The sequence below is a fragment of the Amblyraja radiata genome, chromosome 1, assembly GCF_010909765.2.
Source record: "Amblyraja radiata isolate CabotCenter1 chromosome 1, sAmbRad1.1.pri, whole genome shotgun sequence".
Classification (NCBI taxonomy): Eukaryota; Metazoa; Chordata; class Chondrichthyes; order Rajiformes; family Rajidae; genus Amblyraja; species Amblyraja radiata.
The window spans coordinates 48,301,490-48,324,716 of NC_045956.1; the positions used below are offsets into that span (position 1 = coordinate 48,301,490).

Sequence of the window (23,227 nt, forward strand, 5' to 3'; positions counted from 1 at the left end):
TGCCTCAATGACTACCATTCAGCATGAGGTGCATCAAGAGATTGATTATGCGGTGAATCAACTACTGCCTGAGAAATAATCTGGATCTGCTTCAATTTGCCAATCGCCATAACAGTCAACAGCAGATGCTATTCCACTGGTTCTCCACTCTGCTCTGAACCATCTGGGTGAAAGGAACACATACAGTTTGACTACTGGTGTTCGACTATTGTTTGGTGTTTAAAATTATCACTCCTCCAAACTCATCTGCAAACTCCAAGATCAGGGTCTCTGTACTTTCCTATGTATAGGGCATAGGTATTGGTACAGCAACAATTCATGTTGGCTGTGATGTGGCAATTAAATAATCTATTCCAGAGATCACATTCATGTTTTCAATAGCTAGAAGAGCAGTTGGCTGATGCTCATGGGAGCTATTTTGAAACATTAACAATTTTGCCATATCTCTGACAGAAACGGTGACTTGATCACCTTGGGACTAGTGATGAAAGTAGAGCAAGTAGCATTATTATTTTTACAGGGACTGCCACCACACTGTGATTGTCAACAATCATATGTTACTGGGCAAATAGAGCTAAGGAGCAGCATACAGCATCTGTGGATAGCTGCAGCTAGAGGAACAAGAACTGGCATCTACAAAAGCCAAGAGATAACCAGCCAAGGCACAAATCTTCTACACGCCTGGAAATCTTACACAGGACCTTGTGCCACCTAAAACAGCAGCCCTAATCATAGTTGAGCTTTGATTCTAATGATGAAGATGCTTTATCTTTAGTATATTACAAAGTATATTTAGTACATTGAGCAAACTGCTCTTATGGAGCTTGCCTAGGACATAGACATGGCATCAGCATCTGCCATGGGAGATCAGGCAACCAATCATTTTGATACAACTCAGAGCACTAACAAAGAACTTATAAAGACCCCAACAATGGACAATGACAGTAGAAAAGGAGGCAAAAGGGAGATCTGATTAATTATGCCATAAGGTCATTAAATACAGGGATGTCATCGGTAAGTTGTCTGGATTCAGCTGACCTAGATGAGAAGCAGGGGATTTAATGCTCTGCCTAAAATAGATAGTGAAGCAGAACAATAAGAACCTTAGGGAGAATCAATAATGACCACTTATCTTCATTAAATCATTACTTTATTAAATCATTAGAGATATATGCTAGGACCACAAATATAGGACCAGTAAATGTGGCTAGAAATTTCATGTGTCATCATGGTTCCCAGTTGGTAGAGCAAGCTAGAGAAGATGTGCAATTCCACATTAAGAATCAGGATATATAGTGAAGAACTGGGTGCATTAGCACAATACCAAAACAACATATCTAGGTATTAATTTGGGGGCATAAAATAATCTTATATCTTCTTACAGATTAGACTGAGTAAAGTTTAACCCATGTGTAAGCAATGTTTCTTAGTCACTCCGCATTTAGAGATCAAACCCATGTGTAGAATAGAACATATTGATATAATATGGGGTGAAACATATATGCAATATTATAATAATTCACCCTTTGCAGTGAATTTAGATTCTTAATGCCTCCATGACATAATCCATGAAACCCATTCATCTTGCCAATAAGGATCATTGGAAATATTGTGTCAATCCCAAACAAGCAAGTCATCAACATTGTGTGAAAGAGTGACCAATCACCACAAGTACTTTTGTTTCACACCCCTATGAATGTTCAGAGTGAGATCAAATAAATTATGAATATTTACAATCGAGGTGGCGACTCTGATTAGTGAGGTGATTTGAAGGAGAACTAAGATAATGCATTCACCAACTTGGTTAGGATATTTTACCTCCACCTAAACATCCAACCAATCAAGAAAGTACTTATTTACCCTCTGATGTAGAACTATAAAAAGGCAGAGAGAAACTGATGATATCCAGAGTCTAAATGGTGGGATATTAGCACAGAAAATGAAGTACATACTTTATCAGGATTACCTCCCAGGTATTAGCAGACATATAGTTATTGTTAATGATCAGCCTTCTGATATTCATGTTCCCCTACGTGATCTATTTGAAAACTGCATATGAAATTAATGGTCGTTGATGCCTTTGTCTATCCATACCAAAATTTTGAAATGATTTACTGTAGTGATAATGTTAAGTGAAAAGGAACTATGTTAATTTTGTCTGAATTAACTGCCTTGTGGCCTACAAATAGCACATCTACTAATAGACTAAAAAGGTGAAGATTTTGTATTATAATACTTGAACTTTGAGGTGGGGCGGTGGTACTAAATAAATCATTCTTAATCTTTTATTTATAAATATAGTAAAATTATAATCATAAGATACGATGGAAAGTTTGGCAAAGTGACTTAAGGGTTAAAGAATTATGTAGCTAATACACAAGTCTTAAGAACGTTTGGTCTTGCAATTGCATTAGGAGCTGCTGCAAAATTGAGACGTGTAAATATTTGTAAAATCTTTGTAAAATGGCCTATCTACATAGCAATAATTAACGCGCATCAGTTCAGTTCCCTGGTTGTTGTTGAAAAAGGCTGTAAAGAGAAACCGGACCAAAGTCATTGTGTTGGTAGAGTCAAGAGGCTATGAGCAATTGTCACAAGATCGAAGAATGCAATAGGAAAGGAGTGCAAAACGGCACTGGGGAAACAGAAACAACTAAACAGACACAGAGGACAACAGAGTAATATAATTGTGACTTGTTACACAAATTATTTTTTATATAATGCAGACCCAGTAACCAAATGAGATAGAGTGGAATCAATACATCTTCAGACTAATTAGAGAAGACAAACTATGGTCGAGAGGACACAGAATAAACAACAGAATCAATTACCTGGTAGAATTTGAATGCATAGATATTTGTGCGAAGCTTTGGTGATATCCCAATCCATAGTTAAGTATTTGATTTGTGCACTTAAGAGGAACTTATCAAACCTCATCTGAATGTTACAAAACCTATGTACTTAGATGTATCTCACAATATTTTTTATTTCCCTACATACAGCTTCTGAAAGCTTTGTCTGGTAAATGCTTTAACTGTGAAAAAGGGATGATGAAAAGGATGTAGGCTCTTTAGAATATTTGCATTTAAATTCACCCAGTCTTTTCTCCAATATGCAATTTTAGTTTCTGCAATTTATGATTCAAAAAGCTAATTGGTTGGGCTTTAGAACTTGATCATTTCCGAGATTTTTGCTTTCTCCTTCTGACGAGAGAACCCTAAATTTTATTCAATTTTTCTTCCACCAGACATTTTCTCTAGCTGCCACGAATAGTTTATGTTAGCACAGTTCACCTCATCTGAGGAAATGGAATATGTCCTCATGAAATTGTTATGGAACCTATCTAGTTCCAACTATATTTAACTTTAATTTCATTACAAAAATCACAACCAGTTTCCTTAATTAAACTCTAATTAATTAAAATTAGAGGTTGTTTTTACAGTGAAAGGCAGATGGATATTTTCTTCATATTGGGGAACTGTGAAGAGCAAAGGGATTAAGTATGGGTGCACAGAAATACTAACAAGTTAGTTCATGATGTACTGGAATGATGCCTACTGGAATGTTGGCCAAAAATTATGAATAACTAATTTACACAAAGAGGAAGAAGTCTTAAGCCATCTTATAAAATATAGTGTGTACTGGGGCAATTGCAGATGTTGTTGTAATAGGTATAATGCAATATGGAACAAAAACTGATAAAATGAGTTGAGGCACAGAATTAGTAACGATCTAATTGCAAGGTTTATTGGACAAGAAGATGACTGGCTAATCCTATTTCTGTGCTCCTACCTGGCGATCAAGATCCAGGTATGCATCATTCCCAATTGATGCTGGTGTTTCTTTACTCATGAGCTGTAAACAAAATGCAAATGAACTGTTAAAAATTAAGTAAATTAATCAATCAATTGCAAGTAAAACAAAAAGCTCAAACTGTTCCCATTTAAAAGGGTTAAAGTAAATAGACAATTTAACTTCACAGAGCCTTTTTGAGGACCTTCTTGAGCTCTAGAAATCAAGAGCAGGATGAAAATTCAGACTTCACCCTACTCATAGGAAATCGTTTCTTTTCAATTGCTTGATTTTTCATTGGTTAGATTGCATAGCACACAAAAATAGGGAGCTATTTAACGCAACTTATAGGCATCAGATTTCATAAAATACTAGACCAGTGGGACCCGTTGGATTCCGTCCACTCAACGCGCGATTGCGGGGGGGGAGGGGGGGAGATGGCATGCGGCATCACACACACTGACCACCCCCACACACTCACTACCCCCCGCACACAACTAACTAAACTACCCCCCGCCCACACACACACTAACTACCCCCCGCACACACACACTAACCACCACCCTTGATATTATATTAATATTATTAATTTGCTCCTTTTACCCAATACCCGCCCTATCCACTGACGCATAGCCCCTCTAGAGAGGGAGGGGGGGGTAGAGAGTGAGGGCAGAGAGAGACGGGGCAGAGACAGAGAGGGGAGGGGAGGGGAGGGGAGGGGAGGGGAGGGGAGGGGAGGGGAGGGGAGGGGAGGGGAGGGGAGGGGAGGGGAGAGGGAGGGAGAGGAGAGGAGAGGAGAGGAGAGGAGAGGGGGGAGGGGGGGGAGGGAGAGAGAGAGGGGAGAGGAGAGAGGGGAGAGGAGAGAGAGGGAGAGGAGAGAGGGGAGCGGAGAGAGAGAGGGGGTGAGGAGAGGGGAGAGAGGGGAGAGAGGGGAGAGGGGAGGGGGAGAGAGAGAGAGAGGGGGAGAGAGAGGGGAGATGGGGAGAGAGGGGGGAGAGAGAGAGAGGAGGGAGAGAGAGAGAGGGGAGAGAGAGAGAGGGGGGAGAGAGAGAGAGGGGGGGAGAGAGGAGAGAGGGGGGAGGCGTAGAGAGAGGAGGGGAGCGGGGTGGCAGCTCACGGGGGGCGGCAGCCTCCCCACCAGGCGCCGGGCCCGAGTGAGGCTGTGGCCAGCGTGGACCAGAGCGAGGCCCGGAGCGATCTGAGGACTGTCAAAAACAGCGGAGGGCCGGCCTATTGTGGCTTCCGTGAGGGGAAACCCATCCACCCGCGTGACAGACGATCGGGCGGGCGAGACGGAGAGGAGGTTGTCCCCCGTGACACACACACACACACATCCAAGATCAGAGTTTTATAGGTATAAGGATAGGAAATACTTGTGTGTGGGAACAATAATGTCAGTGGACCAATTATTCCCTGTTACAGGTTTTGCTTTTGCTTTGGAATTTTCCACATAATTCTTAGTCTTTGGAACACTTAATAGTATCATTGCTTTTGCACCATGGCAACTAATTTCAACATGTAAAGCACCACAGAAGCCAATGAAGCAAATGATAAGCTATGAAACTGAGAGCTTATCATTTGCTGCATTTCTATTTGCAAAATTTGGGAAGAACTCTTCTCTTTTCCAAATTAAAGTGGGAGCTCTTTAACATTCCCCTTGGGTTGATAAATGTTTGATTTATAAAATTTAAACAATTACTCAACTCACAGGAAGTTGCCAGCTTGAGGTTCAAGTCATGGAAATGAGGCTCCCATTTCTGATTCCAAAATGCATTCAACCACGCTGGAAATTATTTAATTATAGATTTTTTTAAATGTAAAACTTCAGACTACATTTTGCACTGTATCTTTCCCTTTGTACTACCTATTGTAGATGAACTTGGCTTGATTGTAATTATGTATAATATTATCAGATTTGATTTGACAGCATGTAAAAAAAAAAAAGAGCTTTGCAATGTATAAGCAATGAACTGCAGGAGCTGATTTATTTTTAAAAATAGACAAAGCGCAGGAGTAACTCAGCGGTCAGGCAGCATCTCTGGAGAATATGGATAGGTGATGTTTTGGGTTGGGACACTTCCTCAGACCCTGTCGGATGGAGGGTCCCGACCAAAACATCACTTCCATGTTCTCTAGAGATGCAGCGTGACCCACCGAGTTACTCCAGAACTGTGCGGGTTTTCAAAGTATTTTGGTGCACGTGACAATAATAAACTTAAACGTAACCTGCAGTATTTTGTATTTGTTATGATATAATCAAGTCTGGTGGGACAATGACATCTAAGATAAATGTAGTCAAAGATGAAGGAGAAAATAAATGCAAAGGAGGACAAAGTAGGCAATCTTTGTAATAGAAATATATAACTGAAAGCTAAATGGCTGTAGATGATGTGCAAAGCCTGTCTCAGTCTTATGGCTCTGATGCTTGTATGGAAAGTGGTCCTGAGCAAATGGATGGTGTTGTCAAAGGGCACACAAGAAAATGCCATGGAGAAGAAAGGAAAAGACAAAGCTAGAAATTATATTGCCACGATGGAATTAATAACAAGGGCAATGAGTAACACATTCCATCTGGTCAATAAATGGGTAGCTTCAGAGGAAAATACTGTGGTAGACTGCATTAAAGGTTGAGAAGGTACTGAGAAATTGTGTACTAGACCAAAAGTTTTGCTCATCATGTTGGTGACATGAAAAGTGATTTAAATAGTAAGTTACATTAGAGATGAGCTTGGATTTACAGGGTGCTGATGTCTTCAAGAGTAGGAGATTTGTAGACTAGAAAGAAATATAAAGTTTGCAAGGACAGAATAATCTGGGGAGGTGTTTTTATAATATTGGCAGCTTTAAAAGTCAGGAAATAATACCCAAGAGGCGATAACAATTTGTAATCAGTATAGCAGTCAAGAAAGTAAAATCCTTTCAAACCATCATTTGAAATTGCATTTTCAGCTGTGTGAGAACAGCAGTGTGCCAAAGCTAAAAACTGCCTTAAATAGCATTTAAATTAACCAACTTTCAACAGGGCAAAAGGAATGCAGCATGGCAGCAAGAAGCACTTGATAATTTAAATGCAAGAGACATACACGGAAAACATACCTCCTGAATGGCTGCCATGACAACGTGCTGAACAGATTCTTCCATCACCATGATTGTTTGTATTTGTTCTGTAAAAAAAATGTCCTTCTTAACTGATTATAAATGTAACACACAATTATGTGTAATAAATAAACAGGCTTTCTGTCATGTAGTTGAACCAAATCTTCTATCTGGCTCCTGAACATATTTTTGATGTTGTATAAAAAAAATGGAAAAGCTGAAGAGAAGCTGAAGACACTTCTTTAGATTTTACCATTTTTTCCAATCTTAAGACAACTTTCCACCAGACGACATGGCAATAGCACAAACTGAAGGAAAATATTTTCAATATTGTGTGTTAAATAATTCTTGAAAACATAAACTGAAAACAATGCTTTCAAGCAGCATGGAAATAAAAAACTTTATCTTCTATCTATCTATCTTCTATATTATTAAAAGTCTGTTCTTGACCGGTTTTGGCCATCTGTGTTGCGATTTTCGAGAGAACGCCGCTACCTACGGCCGTCATTTTTGGCCACCTCGCTCAGAGCCCCCCCCCCCCACCGCATGTGTGCCGAGGATTTTTCCCGTCGATTAAAAATGACAGAGATATTAATGTTTTTACAAAATTCCCCATTCTCTCTGCTGCCCCCGCTGGCGGCAGGGAGGAAGGACTATAAAACCAGGAAGTGGTGTGCCACACATTCTCTTCAAGATGGAGGAAGGCAGAGGGTCACGTATCTCTGAGCTGTGAATAACACTGAACACATATCTACTCAAATGTAAGTGCCCTTAGTGGTTCTAAAATGCTTGCAGAATGTGTCTATTGGTTCTAAAGCTTGCAAAAAAATGTCTATTGGTTCTAAAGCTTGCAAAAAGTGTCTCTATTGGTTCTAAAGCTTGCAAAAAAATGTCTATTGGTTCTAAAGCTTGCAAAAAAATGTCCATTGGTTCTAAAGCTTGCAAAAAAATGTCTCTATTGGTTCTAACGCTTGCAAAAATATGTCTATTGGTGCTAAACTTGCAAAAATATGTCTATTGGTGCTAAAGCTTGCAAAAATATGTCTATTAGTTCTAAAGCTTGCAAAAATATATCTATTGGTTCTAAAGCTTGCAAAAATATGTCTCTATTGGTTTTAAAGCTGGCAAAAATATGTCTATAGGTTCTAAAGCTTGCAAAAAAAAAAAAGTCTATTGGTTCTAAAATGGTTCATACTAGCGCTCCAGAAAGCCCGCAAAGGTGGCTTGGGTGTATCTTGGGTGTGGCTTGAAGTTGAAAGACACCACTTACTGCAAATGAAGGTGAAAGGCACTATTTACTGCAAATGGTGGATTGGTTGCTTTGACTTGAAGTTGAAAGGCACTATTACTGCGAATGGTGGCTTGGTTGCTTTGGCTTGAAGTTGAAAGGCACTACTTCATGCAAATGATGGCTTGGGTGTGGCTTGAAGTTGAAAGGCACTACTTACTGCAAATGGGGGGAGTGGGTGCATTGGCTTGAAGTTGAAAGGCACTACTTACTGCAAATGGGGGGGCGTGGGTGCATTGGCTTGAAGTTGAAAGGTACTACTTACTGCAAATGGTGGCATGAGTTGAAAGCCACCGCTTACTGCAAATGGTGGCTTGGGTGCTTTGGCTTGCAGTTGAAAGGCAGTACTTACTGCAAAGGGTGGCTTGGGTGCAATGGCTTGAAGTTGAAAGGCATTACTTACTGCAAATGGTGGCATGAAGTTGAAAGGCACTACTTACTGCAAGTGGTGGCTTGGGAGCTTTGGTTTGAAGTTGAAAGCCACTACTTACTGCAAATGGTGTCGGTTGCTTTGGCTTGAAGTTGAAAGACACCACTTACTGCAAATGGTGGCTTGGGAGCTTTGAAGTTGAAAGGCACTACTTACTGCAAATGATGGCTTGGGTGTGGCTTGAAGTTGAAAGACACCACTTACTGCAAATGATGGCTTGGGTGTGGCTTGAAGTTGAAAGGCACTACTTACTGCAAATGATGGCTTGGGTGTGGCTTGGGTGCAATGGCTTGAAGTTGAAAGACACCACTTACTGCAAATGGTGGCATGAAGTTGAAAGGCACTACTTACTGCAAATGGTGGCTTGGGAGCTTTGACGAAATTGAAAGGCACTACTTGCTGCAGATGGAGGCTTGGGAGCTTTGGCTTGAAGTTGAAAGGCACTACTTACTGCAAATGGTGGCTTGGGTGTGGCTTGAAGTTAAAAGGCACTACTGTAAATGCACTTACTTCCTGTTTGCACTGTATATTGATTTTAGATAAAACGCTACCACTTACGGCTGTGATTTTTGGCCATCTTACTCAGTCCCCCTCCGCTAAGCAGATGCAGAGAATTCTTCCCATCAATGAAAAATAAAAGTGTTATTAGTTTTTTTTTTAATGTTGAGAATCTCTCCTGTCAATCACTCCATGAAAGCCACACCTTTTCCGGTGGGGGGGGAGAGGGGTTATAAAACCCGGAAATGTGGGTGTGGCTCAGTCTCTGCAAGATGGAGGAGGGAGAGGTCACGACTCGCTGTCTTTAGTGGCTTTGCACCCTACTTCAAATGGTATGAAACTGCACTTGAATTTGGTAGCCTTGCAGCCTGCTAGAAGTGGTAAGAAACTGCACTTGAATTTGGTGGCCTTATACCCTGCTTGAAATAGAATTTCAAGGATTAGCCGTGAGTCAACTATCAGCCCACCAGCCGTGAGTGAGTGAGTTGCCAGCACAACAGGCTTGATTGACTGAGACGCCAGCCCAAGAATCCATTTGGCGCACAATTTGCATACTAGCCCTCTGGAAACCAGTCCCTTCAGCCCACAACGCCATACTAGCGCTCCAGAAAGCCCCCCCAATTGGCCACTAATATTAGAATTGGTGGAGAGGTGGAATATTGCGTTGGATGACCAGCCCTCCTGTGTGATGCTGGGACCCAACGGGTCCCACTTAGTCTAGTTTATAATAAATACATAATAAAAATAGAAAATGCTGGAAGTACTCAGTAGGTTAGGTCAAATCTATGGGAAGATTTTCCCATTGGCAGCATATTCTTTTGCTATGCACAAACATTAAGTAAACCAAGGACCTCCTCAGGAGATTCTGTTAGTTAAAATTTGCAGGTTAAATACCTAAGAATTAGGCTGAAGATAGTCACAAAAAGCTGGAGTAACTTAGCGGGACAGGCAGCATCTCTGGAGAGAAGGAATGGGTGGTGTTTCGGGTCGAGATCCTTCTTCAGAGTCTGAAACATTACCCATTCATTCTCTCCAGAGATGCTGCCTGTCCCTCTGAGTTACTCCAGCTTTATGTGACTATCTTCAGTTTAAACCAACATCTGCAGTTCTTTCCTACATATACTAAGAATTAGTCTGATGTCTTTAAGCTGTAACTGAGAGAACATAAGGGATCATTTGGAATAAATAGTGGGACGCAGCACCAGGAAGTCCAGATCAATCATGACTTCCATTAATATCTATGTGCAGTTTGCATATTCTTCTTGTGACCACATGGGTTTTATCCTCTGTTCTGGTGCTCTGGTTCCTTTCTACATCCTATGGATGTGCTGATGGGTTCGTTGGCTCCTGTAAATTGCTCCTAATGTGGGCAAACAGCAGGGGAGAGAATTGATTAGAGAGAAAATAAGGGGGTATTGGGACTGATGGGAATACACTGACAGCCAACAAAACTTATCGGCTGAATAGGTTCCTTCTATGTCATAAGAAAAAATTATAATATGAAAACTCTTTGTTTACTTTTGATTAGCAACTAGCAGTAGTTAATTCAATATTCTAATACTTCCCTCTCTAATATCTTCCCTCAGTTAACACCAGGAATAGATCATTAGGCATGTACCTTTATTACTGTGAAAATTACTATATCCACATGACATTTGAAGCCAATCAACTCCAGCAGCACTGGGAATGTGAGTTGAGAATAGTAACTGTTGCTTAAAAGTAGCTTGTTGAGAAAACACGGTAATTTTACATGCAGAGGTTATTCACCCATTTTGCCTGCTCTCTTCAAACAATCAACATGCCTCATTCCCCTGCTTTCTTCGTGTATGCTTTAATTTTTTTGGGAGAATCTAAATTTACCAATTTTAAATTCGTATCTACCAGAAAATGAGTGGATTAAATTCAAATCTACTAGCTGAAGGTAGGTGAGAAAAGTTCGGGAGGTTTGAAAAAAGCACCAAGAGTCAGCCCGGGGCAATTACCTTGAAGGTCGCAGAGAAGCGGGAACCAGACCAGCGAGTGAGTAGATTGGCTGAGACATCCTAATTAGTTGTGTAGATAGTTGACTTGATTAGATAACATTTAGGTCTAGTGGAGCGGCCTGTTGGGTCTAGTGGAGCGGCCTGTTGGGCGTGGAAGTGTTGTGGGGAAGTGCCTTGGTGAGGTGAAGTGGGAGTCTTTGGCTCAAGAGTCTTCAGCGAGGATGCGGAGGCAAGGAGGCTACACTTGAATTGGTTGAGTGTTTAATTTAATTTAAATATTTAAACTTGTGATGGCAGGAATGTTATTGCAGTGCATTGTTGCAGGATGTGGGAAGTCATGGGCATTGCTGATGTCACTGACCACTGTCACTACACCTGTGGGAACTGTGTCACTTTGCAGATGCAGCTGCTCAAGGACCGAGTTAGGGAACTGGAGCTGCAGCTGGATGACCTGTGGTTCATCCAGGACAACAAAAGCTTCCTGGACAGGACATAGTCAGGTCATCAAGAGTGCAGGAGGTGCGACGGGTAGAGACGAAAAGAAAGGGGATGAAGCGAATACAGGACACCTCGGCGGAAGTACATCATGCAGATAAGGTACACCCTCTTGGGAGCTGTCGGGACAGACGATGCTTCCAGTCCGAGCGGCGGACAGACCTGTGACTCGAATCCTAACGCTGAGACTTGACCGGCGAGTCTGACGTCAGACAGAACTCTAGTGATGGGTGACTCCATTATCAGAGTTGCGGACAGGAGATTCTGTGGTGACAGGCGAGACTTAAGAATGGTGTGTTGCCTCCCTGGTGCCAGGGTCCAAAACGTCTCAGACCGACTTCAGAACATCCTCGAGAGGGAAGGCGAGCAGCAGGAAGTAGTTGTGCATGTAGGCACAAATGACGTGGGTATGAAGAGGAAGGAGGATCTGCAACATGAATATAGAGAACCAGGTAGGAGGCTGATAAGCAGAACTTCTCGGGTGGTTATCTCTGGGTTGCTTCCAGTACCTCGTGCTAGTGAGAGTGTGAATATGCAGGGATTTGGGTACTTTGGGAAATGGCAGGTGTCTGAGAATGACTGGGCTTCACTGATGGTGGATATAGGAGATCATCGTGCTGATCAAGAAGCTAAAGAAATGTCCCGGGAGCGCAGGGTGGTTGTACCTAAAATGATGAGACAGACTAAAAGACAGATAAAGACAAGTCTCCCTCAGAAAAGCCAATGCAGGATTTCAAATATGTCCGAAATGTTACATCTTGAAGATATGAGATTCGTCCTATCAGGCAAATCAGACCAATTCTTCAAGATTTGGTCTCCCTTTGTCGACTTATTACAAGCATATGGTGCAACACAACTGTTTCAGAACCGGGTGAGGGGTGGGTAAAGATACGAAGGAGGCATATCCCTTTCAATTTTTCTTTTTTTTCTTTTTTTCTTCTCTATTTTTTTTCTTGTTTCACCTCTCCTTTTTGTTTTCTCTCTTGGGCTTTACAGCTTTATGGGCTATTTTTTCCATGAACTAACACATATCACTACTTTATATAATATTCTCTTTCTCTCTATTTCTTGCTTTTCTTACTTTTTTCTTACTATTAAATTTAAAATAAGTTGTACATGAAATGTAATATGCTATTCATGTCTTATATTATTGTACATTGCTTCTAATTAAAATATTAAAAAAAAAAAAGAAAAGCCAATGCCAGCTATCCAAGATGTCATTAGGTTACAGAAGGACGTTCCTGAAAAAGATGTAGAAATGTGGAAGCAACTCGGTTGTACGGTTGATTGTCTGTTGGGATTGTGGGTTACCCGGGCAGGACAAACAGATGAACTCGCAATGTGGGTTATTGAATGTGTACACTTTGCAACTCATTGTGGTGCCCAAGCAACTGGCGATACACTATTAGCTACATGGTGGCATCCGAGGTTTCCAGGAAAGGCGTGAATTGTGGAAGTCGGAAAACACCCTTACCCATAGGTCCTTTTGAAACCCTCCAGATTGTCTACATTGAGTTGGAAAGATGTCAGGGATATAAATATGTGTTAGTGATTGTAGATGTGTATAGCTAGAGGATTGAAGCCTACCCTACAATGGACAACAAAGTCTCTACAGTTGTGAAGGTACTCATGAGAGAGATTATTCTGAGATATGGAATTCCAATTTGGCCAAGTTCAGATAATGGTCCTCATTTTGTAGGACAGGTAAATAAAGAATTTTGGGAACAAATGGTCATCCGGCAGCAGTGCCTATCGACCACAGGCTGCTGGACTTGTTGAACGAGCTAATCAGACATTAAAAACTAAACTTGCTAAATAAAAAGCTGAAACAGGGGTTAACTGGTTTAAATTCCTTCCTGTAGCATTATTCCAGTTGCGCACTACACCAGCAGGAAGAGCACGATTGAGCCCAGCAGAAATTGTGTATGGTCATCCACTCACAACCCCATGGAACCCCTTGAGTACCCCAAGAGTTGTTCACTTTCATCATATGACAACAGAAATGACTGTTTTATCATTGACCAGAGTATAAAAAGATTTGCATTCCAGGGTATGAGCGGCATATATTCAACTACCACCTTTAACTACCTCATCTAAAGTTGAGCCTGGTAATTTTGTCATGGTTAAGAATTAGGTAAAAAAGGTTCTGGATGCTCAGTGGGAAGGACCATATCAGGTCCTTCTCAAAACCCCGACTGCTGCCAAGGTAGAAGGGAGAAATGCATGGGTCCACCTTCACCATTGTAAAATTATCAGTCGTAAAACTTAACTTGCTAACTTATTTTCTTTAAGTGATTTCTTTTTAGTATAGATGAGTTGAGTTACCCTAGACACTGGTCGTGAGGATGAAGTATGCTAACAAGATGGGCCCAAGAGAATCCACGCCCATGAAAGGTCGGGAGGTGGAAACTCATTGGTCAGATGTCTTAGAATCCACACCCATGAAAAGTCCGGAAGTGGAGACTTACTCCTAACACAACTTCACCATCATCACTGTTGGACTACTGAATTATGGACTGTTGTCATTTCACCCTGCTTGTAAAGATCACTTACGGAAAGAGTTGGTTATCATGAAATGATAGAATGGGGGGAATGTGAATATGCAGGGATTTGGGTACTTTGGGAAATGGCAGGTGTCTGTGAAAGACCGGGCTTAACTGATGGTGACACTACATTGCAAGGTACTGAAGACACATGTGACCCAGCTGTCGCCACTAAGTCTGGACCTCTGAAGAAGCTCCAAGAAGCTTCTGCCCATGTGACCCACCTGTTGCCACTAAGTCTGGGTTCCTAAAGAGGTTTTTGTTATGTTTCAATATACTGACGCTTGTTCCGTTCTGTTATTGGTTAGGGGAGTTATGTTTCTACTTTGTTTCTGGATCTTCCCGCCGGTACCCGTGATTGGTCCAAAGGGGTTGCCTTCCTCTGTATGTTTCTACTTTGTTTCTGTATACTGGATAGGTGTCGAGATTGGTCTAAAGGGGTTGCCTCCCCCTGTAGTTTTGCGCCGTTAGTTTCCCGTCACTGTACAAGGATAAAAAAAAGGGTGATCGTTTCGTTGGAGTGGGTCGGTTGTCTTTCCTTCTGTTCTGTTTACGCGAGGCTGCTGAGGGCTCGGGTGAGTGGATCCGAGGCCGGCCCCGCGGTGTTGTATACAAATAAAGAAGGGTTTGGACACCAGTGTTCGACTCAGTGGCTTACTGAACCAGACTAGGGAGAGTATTAGATCTGGAATTAACAAGGGTAGGAACAGGTGGATAGCAGGGCTCGAAATTAACGGTTGCCCGGGTGCCAATGACCACCCAAAGTGCTGCCGGGCAACCTAAACGGCGACTCATTTTGCCCGGCTTGGCACTGCAGATACTGGTTTATACCGATAGACACAAAAAACTGGAGTAACTCAGCGGGTCAGGCAGCATCTCTGGATAAAAGGAACGTGACGTTTCGTGTCGGCAGCGGCTGTATTGCGGGGCAAAGACACTAGGAGCGGGGCGACGAAGGGTCGGAGTAAATGATGGGCCCCGAACAGTAGCAGTAGCGGCCGTGACAGTGGCTCCATCTCCTCCTCCTCTCGCACCCCGCCAGCCCTGATAGCGGCCGCTGCTTGCAAATCCGCTAACGGCGCTTTCAAAACAAACCCTCCCGCACACCGAGACCGAGAGGAGGGAGGGAGGGAGGGGGAGGCCTTCCGCCATCTGAAGCAGCTGCACCAAAGATTCTATAGCTATAGGATCTTTGAGATGTACCGCTCGGCACCGCACCTTGCTGTTGGCTGGCGGAGGAGGGGAGGCGGTGGCGAGGGGATCCCAACCGCCTCCCCCTTTGTCGGCGGCACTTGGCGGTGCACAGGGACGGCCAAGGCTGCGGGGCAATGTTATCCGAGGAGCGCTGACCTTCCTTCCTCCCCACCTCTTCTGCCCCTTCCCCCCCCTCTCTCTCTCTCTTGTATGCCCCCTCCACCCCTTATCCTGGGACCCCTCCTCTCCATCCCGCACTGATCCCCATTCCCGCCTCTATTCAGTCCTCAGACATCCCCTGTGCTCCCCTCCCCATCTACCCCCCCCCCCCCCCCCCCAATCTATTCATCCTGCGCTGATCACCCTATCCACCTCGCATTGATTCTCCTGCCACCCCCCCATCCATCCTACACTGGTCCCCCAATTCATCCTGTACTGACCTCCCTTCCCATTCATCCTGCACTGATCCCCCATCCATCCTGCACTGATCCCCCATCCATCCTGCACTGCCCCCCCCATTCATCCTGCACTGATCCACCCATTCATCCCATACTGACCCAGCCTCCATTTACCATGCACCGATCCCTCCATCCATCCTGTAGTGATCTCCTCATTCATCCTGTACTGATTACCCATTCATCCTATACTGATCCCCTCATTCATCCTGTACTGATCCCTCATTCATCTTTTACTGAACCCCCATTCATCCTGTACTGATCCTCATTCATCCTGTAGTGATCCCCCATTCATCCTGCACAGACCCTCCGATCCACACTGTACTGACCCCCCCCCCCATTTATCCTGTACTGATCCCCCCCAATTCAAGAAGAAGGGGAACAGTCTGAAAAAGGGTCTCGACCCGAAACGTTGCCCATTTCCTTCGCTCCATAGATTCTGCCCAACCCCCTGAGTTTCTCCAGCACTTTTGTCTACTCCCATTCATCCTGTACTGATCAACCCCCCCCCATCCATCCCATACTGATCCCCCCCCATTCAACACCACTGACATCCCCCGTGCTCTCCCCTCACAATTTTACATACTCCAACCAACATGTACTAATTCACCTGCCTCAATCCATCCATTCCACACCGATTGCCTTCTCAACCCCCCCCCCCCCCCCCCACGCCATCTATCCACCCCGCATTGATTCACACACCCCCTGACCCTATTGTACTGGAAATGTCTTCAGAGCGAACATTGACTATGTTTGATAACGGAATGCAATCAAATGTGTTTTAATTCCTAATGTTATTATTTGTTTTAGTCCATAAAGATGGATTAATTAAATTGTGAACACGTGAAACATTAAAACCGATGTTCGATTGTCACTGCTACCGTAGACACATTATTAAGAATTCATTTTAACGGCAAATCAATGCTCTTAATATGGAGTATCAGTACTGTAGTTATTTAATGAGCAGCATTCACAACTATTTGGGTTTATCCAGGTTTTACTTCTACAGTCGGTCATATACATCACAAATTTGGTCAGGAGATATTTCAGTTGAAATCTTAACGTTAATTCTGAAGTGGGAATGATTGAAACAGCGTTTATCAATAAAAAAATTTAAATCTGGTGTGTACAAACTGGGTATCTTCATTGCTGTTCACAACACGTACTTCTAATCTTAATGTCCGGTAACGTGCCGTTTTGACACCTTTAAGCATATTACCAAAACATTTGCTGCAGTTATGTCCTTTGGCCATCTCTTGTCAGTTAGTGTAATGTTTAACCTGTCAGATGGGTATAGTCGGCTTTAACAGCTATTATCATAAAATGCCGTAAAAAAAATTATTGCAACCTGTATATTTTGTTATGGATAAATTATGTGGGAAGCGAGTGTTTCTGTACGAATAGCAATAACGACCCATGCTATGGCCATGTATGGTCATTTTCGGTCCTTCACAGAAAACATGCTTGCATCAATCTGTAGTGTGCATGGTTAAGTATATATGTTACCATGGTCCAGGATTTATTGACACAGGTTGATCATACGCTGAATAAAGCGACCACATTTTTGTTTGGAAGTGGACAGAACTAATGGAAATTGCATTAATTGCAATGTGTAAAAAGAGTTGAGATATTTTATTATAATTTTGATTGGTGAATATGTTTAGTTTGTGACTTATTTGAAGCAGAAATAACATGTGAATATAGACAAAAATGCTGGGGAAAGTCAGCGGATGCGGCAGCATCTAAGGAGCGAAGGAAATAGGCAATGTTTCAAGCCGAAACCCATCCTCAGACTGATGGGTTTCAGCCCGAAACGTTGCTTATTTCCTTTGTTCCATAGATGCTGCCGCACCCGCTGAGTTTCTCCAGCACTTTTGTCTACCTTCGATTTTCCAGCATCTGCAGTTCCTTGATGAACATAATATGTGAATGCTTCATTGAGCATAATTCCGACTGGTAACTACGCACTTCATCCAAGCACATTATCGCACACGTCATGCAAACCATCTTAAATGATCACCTAAACTGTCATTTGGCAACCTAATAAGCTGTCAAAGTAACCCGGCTGGCAACAGGGAAAAAAAGTTAAGTGAGCGCCTTGGATAGGGGATCTGAATGTGTGGCTGAGGAGTTGGTGCAGGGGGCAGGGATTTAGATTTCTAGATCACTGGAATTACCTCTGGGACAGGGGTGACTATTACAAAAGGGACGGGTTGCACCTTAATTGGAAGGGGACCGACATTCTGGCAGGCAGGTTTGCAAGTGCAACATGGGCGGGTTTTAAATAAAAAATGAGGGGGGGGGGGGGGGTGGAGTCAACTACGTGGAAGCGTATCCGTGCAGCTAACGTGCAGGAAAGGTCACGTTTAAACTAACAGGGCAGGGGAATGGGACCCAATGCAAGGAGACAGAGGGCCATCAAAGGAGGACAAAAGCAAAAGGCAAAAGGGAGATAAGAAAAACAAACCTGAAAGCTTTGTGCCTTAATGCGAGTAGCATTCAAAATAAGGTGCATGAATTAAATGCGCAGTTAGTAGTTAAGGGATATGATATAGTTGGAATTACGGAGATATGGCTCCAGGGTGACCAAGGCTGGGAGCTAAACATGTAGAGGTATTCGATATACAGGAAGGATAGACAGAAAAGAAGAGGAGGTGGGGTGGCATTGCTGGCTAAGGAGGAGATTAATGCAATAGCAAGCAGAGACATTAGCTTGGATGCTGTAGAATCGGTATGGGTAGAACTGCAAAATAGCCAAGGGCAGAAAACGCTTGTATGGAGTTGTATACAGACCACCAAACAGCAGTAGAGAAGTTGGGGATAGCATCAAGCAGGGAATTAGTGATGTGTGTAGCAAAGGTACAGCGGTTATCATGGGTGACTTTAATCTACATATAGATTGGGCCAACCAAATTGGTAACAGTGCTGAGGATGATTTCCTGGAATGTATACGGCATGGGTTTTTAAACCAATATGTAGAGGAATCGACTAGAGGGCAGGCCATCCTAGGCTGAGTATTGTGTAATGAGGAAGGATTAGTTAGTGATCTTGCTGTGCAAGGCCCTTTGGGCAACAGTGACCATAATATGATGGAATTCTGCATTAAGATGGAGAGTGACACGGTTAATTCAGATAAGGGACCTGAACTTGAATAAAGGAGACAGAAGGTACGAGACAGGAATTGGCTAGGATAGACGGGCAAATTATACTTAAAGGGTTGACAGTGGAGATGCAATGGCAAAGATTTGAAGACCACATGGCTAAACTTCAGAAATTGTTCATCCCTGTCTGGCAAAAAAATAAAATTAGGAAGGCGGCACAACCGTGACCAACGAGGGAAGTCAAGGATAGTTCCTTAAATCCAAGGAAGAGGCACATAAATTTGCCAGAAGAAGCGGCAAACCAGAAAACTGGGAGTAATTTAGAACTCAACAGAGGAGGACAAAGGGGTTAGGGGGGGGGGGGGGGGGTAGCATGAAACAAAGCTTGTGGGGAATATAAAAACTGACTGCAAAGGTTTCCTTAGGTATGTAAAAAGGAAAAGATTAGTGACAACGAATGTAGGTCCCTTACAGTCAGAGACAGGTGAATTTATAATGGGAAACAAGGAAATGGCAGAACAGTTAAGCGAGTACTTTGGTTCCGTCTTCACTAAGGAGGACACAAACAATCTCCCGGAAACACTAGGAGACCGAGGATCTAGTGGGAGTGAGGAACTGAAGGGAATCCACATTAGTCAGAAAATGATTGGGGCTGAAAGCAGATAAATCCCCAGGGCCTGATGGTCTGCATCCCAGAGTACTGTCATGGATGCAATGGCGATCATTTTCCAATGTTCTCTCGACTTTGGATCAGTTCCTGTGGACTGGAGGGTAGCCTATATAACTCCACTTTTTAAAGAAAAGAGGGCGAGAGAAAACAGGGAATTATAGACCAGTTAGCCATACATCGGTAGAGGGGAAGATGCTTGTGTCTATTATTAAAGATGTTAAAGCAGCGCATTTGGAAAGCAGTGACAGGATCGGTCAAAGTCACATTGGATTTATGAAGGGGAAATTATGCTTGACTAATCTTCTGGAATTTGTTGAGGATGTAACAAGTAGAATGGATAAGGGAGAGCCAGTGGATGTGGTGTATCAGGACTTTCAAAAAGCCTTTGACAAGGCCCACACAAGAGATTAGTGTGCAAAATTAGAGCACATGGTATTGGGGGTAGGGTATTGACATGGATAGACAACTGGTAGACTGACAGGAAGCAAAGAGTAGGATTAACAGTTCCTTTTCAGAATGGCAGGTAATGACGATTGGGGTGCCGCAAGGCTCGGTGCTGGGAACCCAGTTGTTTACAATATATATTAACGATTTAGGCGAGGGAATTAAATGCGGATGACACAAAACTGGGTGGCAGTGTGAGCTGTGAGGAGGATGCTATGGGGCTGCAGGATGACTTGGATAGGTTGGGTGAGTGGGCAGGAGCATGGCAGATGAAGTATAATGTGGATAAATGTGAGGTTATCGACTTTGGTGGCAAGAACAGGAAGGCAGATTATTATCTGAATGGTGTCAGATTAGGAGAAGGGGAGGTGCAACGAGACCTGGGTGTGCTTGTACATCAGTCACTGAAAGTAAGCATGCAGGTACAGCAGGCAGTGAAGAAAGCTAATGGCATGTTGGCCTTCATTGGGAGGGGATTTGAGTTTAGGAGCAAGGAGGTCCTACTGCAGTACTGTACAAGGGCCTGGTGAGACCGCACCTGGAATATTGTGCGCAATTTTGGTCTCCTAGTTTGAAGAAGGATATTATTGCTATTGAGGGAGTGCAGCGTAGGTTCACCAGGTTAATTCCTGATATGGCAGCACTGACATATGATGAAAGAATGGGTCGAATGGGCTTGTATTCGCTGGAATTTAGAAGGATGAGAGGATATCTTATAGAGACATATACAATTGTTTGGACAGGGTAGATGCAGGATAAATGTTCCTGTTGTTGGGGGAGTCCAGGACCAGGGGTCACAGTTTAAGAATAAGGGGCAGGTCATTTAGGACTGAGATGAGGAAAAACTTTTCCACCCAGAGAGTTGTGGATCTGTGGAATTCACTGCCCCAGAAGGCAGTGGAGGCCAATTCACTGGATGTTTTCAAGAGAGAGTTAGATTTACCTCTTTGGGCTAAGGGAATCAAGAGATACGGGGAAAAAGCTAGAACGGGGCATTGATTTTGGATGATCAGCCATGATCATATTGAATGGCAGTGCTGGCTTGAAGGGCCGAATGACCTACAGCTGCACCTTTTTTCTATGTTCTATGTTTCTCCACGTTCTTCCTTTTGATTCTCATCAGATTTAGCTTAATTTACTGATAAATCCCATTTTTCTGATTTTAATCTGTTTAACTTTAATGATGACAGCTCTCTATCATAATCAATGATATATCAACAGAAAGTGCAGCGTGTTTTGAATATATCATTCCCAGCGAATAAAAGGAGACATGTTGTTTAAGGTGCTTTATGGTTAGTGCATTTTTAACAGCTGGGGATAGCACATACATAGACCAGAGATGTAATGGCAGTGTGAACTGTGAAGACGATACTATGAGGATGTAAGGTGACTTGAACAGGTTGGGTGAGTGGGCAGATGCAGTTTAATGTGGATAAATGTGAGGTTATCCACTTTGGTGGCAAAAACAGGAAGGCAGATTATTATCTAAATGGCGTCAAGTTGGGAAAAGGGGAAGTACAACGGGATCTGGGGGGGTCCTTGTTCATCAGTCACTGAAAGTAAGCATGCAGGTACAGCAGGCAGTGAAGAAAGCGAATGGCATAACATAACAAGAGGAGTTGAGTATAGGATCAAAGAGGTCCTTCTGTAATTGTACAGGGCCCTAGTGAGACCACACCTGGAGTATTGTGTGCAGTTTTGGTCTTAAAATTTGAGGAAGGACATTCTTGCTATTGAGGGAGTGCAGCACATGTTGCCAAGGTTAATTCCATGGATGGCGGGACTGTCATATGTTGATAGAATGCAGCGATTTGGCTTGTATACTCTGGAATTTAGAAGGATGAGAGGATATTTTATAGAAACATATAAAATTATTAAGGGATTGGACGAGCTAGATGCAGGAAACATGTTCACGATCTTGGGAGTCCAGAACCAGGGGCCACAGTTTAAGAATAAGGGGTAGCCATAAGGGGTGCACCTATTTTCTATGACATCATATCCTCCGATATTCCAATATATTTCATAAACAAAATTTGCTCTTTGCTGAACAATCATTGTAGCTGCTTTTGTATTGTAACTGTACCTTATTGTCCTTGTAAATATGATGATAACATAGTACATAGAACAGAACAGTACAGCACAGGAACAATGTGTGCACATAGTCCAGATCCTTCCATATTGTGCTCTCTAAATGTCTCTAAAATGCCACCATCATATTTGCCTCCACCACTACCACCACCATACTTGGCAGCACATTCCAGACACTCACCATCCTCTATGTAAAAAAACTTGCCCCAACATCTCCTTTATACATAGAACTATTCAGCTATGCCTTGTATTTGATATTTCCATCCTGGGAAAACGATTCTGACTAACTACCCCATCTATGCCTCTCATAATGCTATGTACTTCTATCAGTTGTCCCCTTAACCTCCGGCGTTCCAGAGAAAGTAATCAAAGTCTGTCCAACCTCGCTCTGTGACTAAAATCCCTTAATCCAGGCATCATTCTGTAAATCTCCTCTAAACCCTCTCCAAAACATCCATGTCCTTCTTATAATGGGATGACAACTGCATGCAGTACTCCAAATGCGACCTAACCAAAGTCTTATGCACGCCTTTTATACTCAATGTTCCAAGTAATGAAGGCAAGCATACCATTATCCTTTTTTATCACTCTATCCATGTGTTGCCACTTTTAGGGAGTTATGGATTTGCACCTCAAGACCCCTCTGTATATCAATGCTGTTAAGGGTCTTGCCATTAACCGTATATTTTGCCTTATATCCAACCTCCCAAAGTGCACATCACAATTGCTCAAATTAAACTCCAGCTACCATTTCTCCACCCATTTTTGTGACCTATCTGCATTCCGCTGTATAATTTGACCACCTTCCTCACAGTTCACAGCCCCAGCAATCTAGAAATCATCTGCAAAGTTACTAACAAACCCATCAACATTGGAGTTCACGTCATTAATATATTTTTATGGTTACGGACATCCAGCCTGAATATTGTCCTTCCACCACAATCCTGTCTTCTACAGGTCAGGCAGTTCTCAATCTACACGACTAAATCACTGTTAATCCCTCGCATTTTAATCTACTGGATTAGCCTACCATCAAATGCTTTACTAAGGTCCACGTGGATAACATCCACCACCTTAATCTCATCAATCACCTTTGTTACCTCTCGGCTGTGGGCCGAGGAGCTTTATTCCAATGTTTCGTGACCCAAGTC

The 23,227-nt window shown here is 42.8% G+C and overlaps 1 protein-coding gene across 3 annotated transcripts in view; it reads right to left on the bottom strand.

Moving 5' to 3' along the window:
• The window catches only part of hook3 (hook microtubule tethering protein 3), an 80,294-nt gene that overhangs the window by 40,100 nt on the left and 16,967 nt on the right, over positions 1-23,227 (bottom strand). For all 3 annotated transcript variants that reach the window (XM_033021396.1, XM_033021403.1, XM_033021388.1), the window contains exons 6-7: positions 6,889-6,956; positions 3,793-3,855 (exon numbers count right to left, since the gene is read on the bottom strand). In XM_033021396.1, coding sequence (XP_032877287.1) covers positions 3,793-3,855; positions 6,889-6,956 — 131 coding nt within the window. The remainder of the gene's footprint in view (positions 1-3,792; positions 3,856-6,888; positions 6,957-23,227) is intronic.